The sequence below is a fragment of the Setaria italica genome, chromosome IV (genome assembly GCF_000263155.2).
Source record: "Setaria italica strain Yugu1 chromosome IV, Setaria_italica_v2.0, whole genome shotgun sequence".
Classification (NCBI taxonomy): domain Eukaryota; kingdom Viridiplantae; phylum Streptophyta; class Magnoliopsida; order Poales; family Poaceae; genus Setaria; species Setaria italica.
The window spans coordinates 1,413,651-1,422,834 of NC_028453.1; the positions used below are offsets into that span (position 1 = coordinate 1,413,651).

The 9,184-nt window shown below is 48.1% G+C and overlaps 1 protein-coding gene across 2 annotated transcripts; it reads left to right on the top strand.

The window, feature by feature from the left end:
- Window positions 1-3,583: 3,583 nt before the first annotated feature.
- On the top strand, window positions 3,584-6,711 carry LOC101758246. Of its 2 annotated transcripts, XM_022825777.1 has the most exons (8): window positions 3,584-3,772; window positions 3,875-3,964; window positions 4,064-4,218; window positions 4,664-4,784; window positions 4,879-4,998; window positions 5,079-5,149; window positions 5,226-5,362; window positions 6,500-6,711. In XM_022825777.1, the coding sequence occupies exons 1-8, from the start codon at window positions 3,659-3,661 to the stop codon at window positions 6,694-6,696; spliced, it is 1,005 nt and encodes a 334-aa protein (XP_022681512.1). In that variant the 5' UTR covers window positions 3,584-3,658; the 3' UTR covers window positions 6,697-6,711. The 2 variants fall into 2 exon arrangements, with proteins under 2 accessions (XP_022681512.1, XP_004964434.1); XM_004964377.3 differs by lacking the exon at window positions 6,500-6,711 and having other exon boundaries at window positions 5,226-5,717.
- Window positions 6,712-9,184: the final 2,473 nt, after the last annotated feature.

Genomic DNA, 9,184 nt, shown 5'->3' on the forward strand with positions numbered 1-9,184 from the left:
ATGTTAGTGCTACAGCTTCGATCTTCTAGATTGCATCAGACAGCGCGTGGGAATGGTGGTGCATGTAAATGAAGCAGGTTAAGGCTACCTCCGAGATGTACCATAATCAACCTACTTGAGTTGGTATGCACTCGCTAAGAATAAGTCAGTGGAAGAAAACGCCCCCTTAATAGATTCATCTCGCAAATTAGTCTCCATCTGTGCAATTGATTTTGTAATTAGTCTATATTTAATACTCCTAATTAGTATCTAAATATTTGATGCGACAGAAATTTTAGAAGGAACTAAAGAAACAAACACCCTAAAGCCATGAACTGAATTAGTTTCGTCCCTTTTGCCACCCATCCCAAGTGGCCATCTTTCTAGCCACATGGAACGCCAAAAAAGAGCGCCCCGTGACCTAATCGATAGCCGATAGACCTAATTTCCCATCAGAGAACAAACGGCCCGCGTGCTTTCTTTTAATTTTCCGTGCATATACCGAATCGGATAGCCCCCTTATTTTATATATAAGTAAGCTTGTTGGCTCAGAAAACTCTGCAAAGATGATTGTGTGATGATGCAGCGTGCACCTGCCGCCCGGCTAGCGGCTAGTGTGTTGTACGTATAAACAAGCAAGACGTGGAGCAACCAAACCTAGGCTTATCCTGGGATTCTTTATATGGGCCCTAAAGAAAGAATCCGGTCCAAGGATCATCGCACGCACACTACACATACTGTGCGTAAAGTTCAGTGACGTCGCTCGATCGGAATCCTTTGGGAAAGAGCAAGGACGGGCAGTCCAATGTGCGGGTGCTGGTGCCGGGTCGGAGCTGTTAGGTTTAGTTTCACATCGAAAATTGATGATAGAGGAGTATAACAAATATATGAGACAACCTTCATCCATCGGGCTAGTCTCCTACCCATCAGACTAGTCTTTGAGGTTGAGTTAGGCTCAAGGTCGGGAAACCTGAAATGTGGTGACGGGGGAGCTCGTGAACGTCTTCGAAGTGTCACACGGGGTTGGAGTTGGGCCCGATTTCGGGAGATCACATGGGTTGTATGTGATGGAAGAGTTGGACCCAATCTGTAACGGGGGAGATTGTTAGATTTAGTCCCACATTGAAAATTGATGGTGGGGTAGCTCTCACCCATCAGGCTAGGCTAGTCTTTTTAAGGTCGAGTTAGGTCAAGATCTTGTTGTTGTGAGCTTCAATAGAACTGAACCTGATGGCCTCGACTCGTGGGTATAGCGGGAAGGGTCGGAATCCACTGCGTATTGGGCTCACGGCGTGGCATAGGTCGGGCGGCATTTGGAGATGGAGCACATGTCGGCCAAGAAGACTCGCAGCAGCTGCTCGAGTGTTTTCTTTTCCACTGACCACTGTGACCCTGAAACTGAAAGCCACTCCGGCTAGCCCAGCAATTGACGCCGTATTGATTTCTTCACTGCCGAAGAGACGAAGGGCCATTTATTACTAGTTATTATCCCTAAAAAATTTATTAGTGGTTAGGCTCTATAAACCTTCCACGTAGGAAAGAGAATGTGCTCACGCTACGGCTCTCGCCAGCCGCTAGCACACATCCTGTGCTACATGGGCCCCACCATCTCCACGCCCCCTCTGCCTCATGGGCCCGACAATCTCCTTCCTCTCTCCCCACCTCTTGCGCTGGGCACGGCGGCGGCGCGGGGCAAGACAAGGCGCCAGCGGCACAGCGAGCGCTCGGCCTCGCGCGAACCTCGGCACGGCCACCAAAGGAGTTCGGGGGCAGGGCACGAGCGAGGTGCGCAGCTGGGAGGCAGGCCCGACTCTTAGGGGGGCAGGCAGTGGGACCGTCGAGGGCCCATGAAGCTTGGGGGTCAAGACCATATATGTAATTAGTATATATAATTTTCTATTTGACATAATAACCATTTGAAGGTCCATCACAAAGCAACCCATGCCATAGGTAACTTTCCCTTCCAATTCTATTATATGTAACCTGGTCTATTGAGCGGAGGGCAAATCGTAGCCGACGTTTCGTTTGATCATTTCCTGCCGCCACGACCCTGCCTGCACCCCTCGCCACGAATGTCTCCATTGCATATCAGATTCTCTTAACTATTCCAGTGACAGTAGCATCAGCCCAAAGAAGTTCCTCCAAATTGAAACTATTGACAAAATTGTTTGAGATAAACTATGTTGCAAGAAAGATTGAATAGTTTGATTATGTGCAGCATTGAGATGGATGTTTTGGACGACATTAATCTTGGTACTGTTCTTGAAGATTTTGCATCAAGAAATACCCGAAGACAGTTTTTTACAAAGCATTATATTTTTCTCTGAGGTAATCATAATGGTTATTGTTTTTAGTTTTTTGTTACACTATTGTTATGTTTTATGAGCTATACATATATTGCAAATTAATTTTTATTATTTGTACTATATACTTTAGTTTTGATATTAAAAATTAGTTTAATGGACTCTTATCTTCTTACTTGCCCAAGGGCTTTTAAAATTATAGAGCCGGCCGTGTCCATGTTTGGATGAAAATTCATGTGGGTTAGGTTGGACCTCGGGGGAATATACCGAATATACTCTATACAGGTTGGTTGCATCCGCTCAAAACGGGCGGACACGCTCGACCCACTTCCATCTCGTCAGCTCCGTCTCGATTTCGTCCATGTGCCGCAGAGGAGCTCGCAGAGGTGGTCGCCCAGGGTGCAAGGAGCTTCGCCACTGGCCTGTCGAGCTTGCCCTCTGCCCAGGTGAGCTCCGCGGGGATGAGGGGAAGCCGATGGAACGGTGCGGAGCAGGGCCGCATGGGCGTTCGGGGCCGCGCCGCCGCGGGGATGAGTAGAGGCGGGGCCGACCGATGGAGCGGTGGCGGAGCAGGGCCGCACGGCGGTCGGGGCCAGGCCGCCGCGGTGATGAGTAGAGGCGGAGCAGGGTCGCACGGCGGCGGTTCGGGGCCGCGCCGCTACGGTGGGGCCGGTGGAGCAGGGAGTAGGCCGGCATCGCTGTTGGGGAGGTTGGGATGATGGCCAAAGAATGAAGATAAGGAAAGAGGATGACAAGAGGTCCCACACTGACAGGTAGGACCATTGCTAATAGTGTTAAAATGACATCCATCTCGCCCCTCAGCCCTCTAACAAAAAAAAAAAGAATGGACTCATCTCTATCAACTAAATAAGAGATAAGTTGAACCTAACACACAAAAATAAATGGATCCATCCGCTGGATCTCAAAACCAAACTCATGCTAAGAATGTGTGCCTCTCGAGCCAAACGTTGCAAACTTGCAACAGGAGCTTGCCTGCACAATGTTCATGATGGTACGGAACGCGTGACATTGATACACTCCGAGCTTTCGATAAAAAAAGAAAAAACTTGCCACACGTGCCGCAACACAAAAATGAAAATGAAAACAAAAAAAAACGCTAATGGTTTGTTGCAAGACAACACACACAAAAAAAAATGCTAGCCATTAGCCACTAGGCCTTGTTGGGCCCAAGTACTGGGCCTGCAACGGCGCCGTACCAGACGGAGAGAGAGGAAACTCAACCTTTTGTGCGTTTGGGCCCAACAAGAGGACGGGGCCCGGGACCTTCATTCGTTCGCGCGGGAGAAGTGCGCAGGGCAGACGAGAAACCGCGCGCGCAAAAGCAAATCGGGGCGGCGCAACTCCGCGCCGGGGAGATGAGCTCGTCGACGTCCGGCCGCGACGATGACGCGCCGGACCTCGTCTGCCAGATCGACTGCGTCCACGGCATGGTCGACGCGCTCTCCTCCGTCCGCTGGAAGCGCCACCAGGTCTGCCCATAGCTCGCTCGCTCGCTTCCCCCATCCTTCCCCATTCCACCGATCCACTCGCACTAACCCGGCTCCCCACCCCTTCCTTCTTTCGTGGCGCAGGACGCGGTGATGGAGCTGTCGGCGCACGGGATCGTGCTCACCGTCGAGGAGAGCGGGTGCCTCCAGTCCAAGGTCTTCCTCAAGCGCGAGGTAAGAGTCGCCCCTGCCCGTCAGGTGTTTGCGTTTATGCCTCATATCGCCCCGGGGGTCTGACGACCCATGTTTCGGGATTTTCTTTTTTTTCCCCAGCTGTTCGTGGAGTATGACTATGCGGGGGACGGGCGTGAGCGGTTCGGGCTCAGCTTGGGGCTCTTCGTCGACTGCCTCAACATCTTCTCGGCCCCGGGGCACGCGTCTGCCGTCGAGATCCGGTACCCTGGCCCCGACATGCAGCTGCTCCTCAAGTATGTGTGCACTCTGGTGCTCATGTTGTGCTCGTTTAAGTGGATGCATCCAGAATTGTGGCAAAACCTGAGCAGAATTGTGGCCCGACCTGGTCCCATTAAGGGCTGGCTGAGCCTGTTTGGATTCCAGAACTTATCACATAGAACATTAGTCTTGGAAATTTTTAGGATAAAGCTGGTTCTCCATGCCTGTAATATAATTTAAGAGCAGGTTTGTTTGTTCGGACAAACTGCTGAAAGTTATTGGTGCGTAACTTGCTCTATGATGAGATGAATGACTCAGTTTTTCAGTTTTATCCTATGACCATCTTGACCTCAACACAAGTTAGAACTCCTCTGTTGATTTTAAGATTTTTTAGTGGCTGCAGGGATGAATTTAACTTAAAACCGGATTTAAACATATGGAATTTTGCCCATTTGAGGGACTCTGGTAATGTCATTGCAGATCAGTGGACTCCCCAGATGCATGTCTGTATGCAGAAATCAGAACCAGAATTCCAGACACAATCTCCTGGGATTACAATTTTGAGCATGATGGGAATACACCAGTCACTTTTACCGTTAAGGTACTCCCAATGCATTTGTATCTATTTGTTCGCACTACACACCAAATGTGTTTTAGTTTACCAGGAATACGTGATTCACTGCCTGAAATTTCAGTCTGCCGTCCTGAAAGAAACAATCGATGACCTTGAATGGCCAGGTTCGAGCATTCAGATTCGAATGCAACCAGATCCTCCAACAGTTGTATTCAAAGGTGAAGGTCATGGTGACTTGCAGGTTTGCTACAAGTTGGCATGTATTGTTCACTTAGCTTCCAGTTGCGCTTATAACTCACTGTTACTTGCATGCTTTGGCAGGTCGAGTTCCCCTATTATGCAAATACTGACCTTCTAATCGTGTTCCAATGTGACCGTGAAGTGTCTTACAGGTAAATTTCTTGTGCCTATAGGCTCAAATGGTATACTGCTCTCTGCTAATTTGCGGTCTGTACTGTTTTCTTCAAGGTATAAATACAAGTTTCTTCGTGCAACTACCTCAAATATCCCCAGTAGTGTCATGAAGGAGAATCGTAGGACTAAGGTCACAATTGGAAGGGGAGGGATGCTGAAAATCCAGCACCTGATTTCACTTGCCAGGCCAGGTATGCCATACTTCCGTAATATTGGTGGAGGAACTGAACAGACAAGCCGAATCGCTCACATAGAATTCTTTGTGAAGCCAGAAGAAGATGATAATGATGCCTAGCATTTGTGGAGTGTGTTATTGGTCTGTTTCATCCAGTAGAGCTAGTTTATCGTCGCCTTAATTACTAGTTTCAGCTCTCTTTGGATAAACTCCTAGTTTGAGTAGTTTATGTGAAACTGAACTCAGGTGTCAGGTCTTAGTTTCTGAACTGGCTACAGTCAGGCAGTAATCCTGTTACTAATCATGTGAATCGTGTTACAATCAGACAGGCATCATGTTGTTCCTAATCAAGTGAACCACAAGTTTCTGTCTTTGGATTCGCACCTATATCCTTTTATTCTGCAACTTTTTATCAAAATGGAACAAAATGTTCAGCACTTCAATAGTGGTTCAGCCCATATTGATATCTTCAGCAATTCGGCCCATAAATACATGGGTCAGCAAGGCTAATGATATCAATATGGGCCTGAACCGCTGGCGATCAACCTATGAAAGCAAATGCTTCTGTTATGTCATGCCATATTTTCCAAAAGTAAGCCGTACTTTAGTGGAAGGTGGTTCTGCTTGTGTCTTTGTCTCGTCATAACCTCCCATTGCCATCGACGGGCCCCCAACTAATCTGAGCTCTCTAGTACAAAAGCTAGGCAGCCTTTGAATGGCCTGTTGATCAATTGTTACCCATTCCCATCCTAGAACTGTGTTGCAACTGTTCTTCCTGTCCCTTTTACCATTGTTTCCTGGGTTTTTTTTTTTGGCAGCTCATATAGTATGTTACTTGTTCAAGTTGTTATTCTTGCACTGTTGCACATCATAACAACTGATCAAACAAGAAGCACATAACGATGCAAAACATGTGAACTAGACATTATTAACCATGAGAAGAATGGCAAATAAGATTTATTGTAGCCAAGCGCAAAGCAAAGGTCGGCAGCATGGCTTGCTTGTATAACTGAACAATCTTTATTAACCAGTGAAAGGTCCATGGAAAAGGACTGCTGCTTTCTGTTGGAATCCTGTTTCTTGTAGCTTGTTAGAGGAAATATCTACCTGACTACCTAATCCTTATTACCTTAACTTGGCAACATGGGAGAAGTGGCAGCTCCAACGGACCGAATTTATCAATGCCAGAAGTGTGAATACCCTACTCAACCTTCTGAGAGTGGAAGTCTGATCCTGGACAGCGCCAATCTCCTTCGCTTTTCTGCTTGCCACTCTGAATGCATGCAAGGTAAAGAAAGAAATCTTCTCCTCCTACCATGTGACCTCTCAGACTTGATTACTGCACTCTAATACTAAAAGATTGCTGGTAGCTGAGGTAAGAGCTGATTCTGATTGCCTCTATGAGATTGTTAAATCACCAGAGGGTACGCCCTTGTGCTTTCTTGTGAAATTGCTGTCCCAGTTGAGTACTCGAGTGACCCAAACCGAGAGAGGGCTGCTATGAGACGCATGTTCCTGTTGAGCATTGAGTTGGATGTACCTAATGGCGTTTGTCCATTCCTGTGACCGCGAAATGGCATCTGATGTCACAAGATACCCACCCACCCTTGAGGCGCATATTAGGAAAGCCCCCAATTCTGTCGAGAGAATGAGCATTATGGTGGGTCACTTATTCGTGGGCGGCTTAAATCCAAATGATTAATGAGACATGCCTCCCCGTGATTTGAACACCATGCGAAATACTCCTATGAAGACCCAACCTTTTGAGGGCAGTAAACTGGTTGCCATGATATGAGTAATTGCATGCCAATTTGGCTATCCGAAACGTCGGTAGTAATTTATAACATGGATTTCTCTCTGTTTACTCGTTTTGTGATGCAGTGGAACTCATCTGAATAACTCAAAAGAGCATTATTGAGAAAAAGAGTGGCTGAAATTCATTGTTTGTCAGGGGTATATTGTTTTGGCCATGATCAAGCTGAGCACATTTTGGTAGTGTAGTGGGCAAGTGTAGATCCAAGTGTACAGGTGCAGGGTCCATATCATAGGCGTGAGTGACGCCAGGTGCCGTACCATCTTGTGTTCCGGTGTTCCTGGCTGTGTCACTTTCACCAATCAATATCCATCGGTGACCACAAAAATTAGGTACCCCACGCTCTCTCCATCGCATGCGTGTCCAAACTCCAAACCCAAACGGTGTACCCGTAGGCCGTAGCTAGCTCACCTGCTCAGGACAAGTTTGTATTCATGGAAATTAGGTACCCCATGCTCTCGATCGCATGAGTTTTGCCCAGATTAACGGCCTGTTTCAAACATGTACGGGGCGTGGGGCCCAGATGTCAACCCCACGGTGCACGGCATGTGTTGGCACGTCGGTCGTACGTGCCGGGTATGGCAGCTGTACTTTCCAGCTGCGACGACGTCGAAGACGAAGCCTCATCTCTGCGGCACGGCAGGCTCCAACCTCTTCGGGTGCCATTAATGGCCGACCCGGCTGCAATCATCACGCTCCATAGCAGCCCTCCTCCGATCTCCCCAATGGCGTCGCTTCGACCGGAGTTCCTTGATGCGCCTGTATGTGTATTGTCGTGTCGGTTGGGTTGGACATCTTGTCAAAACCATTCCATGTTCTTTTTGCCGCCAAATTTCGTTGGTTAACGTACACAAAGACAGCAATTAAGTAGAGCGACGGAGCGAGTAATCACGATCGAGCAGTTCTACACGGTACTTCAATCCTAGCTAGCAGCAGCAGCAGAACGGAAGGAACAGCCATCCCCATCATCCACCGCACTTGGAGGAGAATTGAACAACTGCACTACGACCTTATATGATGCAAAAAATGGGAGCGATCTCCAAACCCTAACCACACCCCATACTAAAACTAAACCGATCCATTCATTCATTCATTCAAATCCAAGATAGGGACGTGACACCATAGATCGATCGAGCACATTATGCAAATCACAGGCTCGTGACCCTCTCGTTAGGCTCCTCGATCGCTTTAGGCTGGTTCGGTGAGGCATTGATCGACGACGATGCAATTGATCGTGGGGAATCAGTATGAGTTGGGCCGGATGCATAATGCATGGATCAGCTGGCCAATAATTATACTTGGCACCTACAGATGCAGCTCTTTCTCAGTCACATAACATGCTATCGCGGACTAGTACTGTGCGCACCACGGCAGGTGGCGCTAATGGCGCTTCAATTCGCCGGCCGGGAGGTGCCCACTGCATGCGTGCGTCGTCTACTGTACAGAGATCCAGGAGACGTAGGCGTCGGTTGCACCAGGATGAAGTCACTCATCGTATATAGGAGATGCATCGTGCATGGTTTCATGTTTTGTGGTGTGATCGATGCGTGGCGATAACTCGGCAACCGTAAGTTTTGTGATACACGGGGTTCTGTTTGGAACGCAGGAATTTCATGATGATTTTAATAATTTTCTAAAACCCGGAGCAGATTTTCAATTTTTTTTTCAATACATTAGTGTGCCTTTTTTAGCTGTGTACCGTGTGTGCACGCGAGTCGCCGTGCGCCGTACTGCCGTGGACCAGACAAAGCCAAGCCAACAGGACAACCGGTGGATGACCGACCAAGCTCCTTCTTTGTGCAGGGAGGAAACAAAAGTCTCAGGGGCCTGGACAACCGGGGGGGGGGCCCACAAGAGGCCATCGCTTTCTCGTATATACACCATATTTGTATACATGTACATGTATATAAATAAAAACTCCGATGCATGCAATTGTGTTCTCTCTATCATCAGAACAGAACACGAGTTCATCTGCAATTCCGGCCTCTTAAATGGGAGGGAGGGAAGGTGCTAAGCATGGGGCAA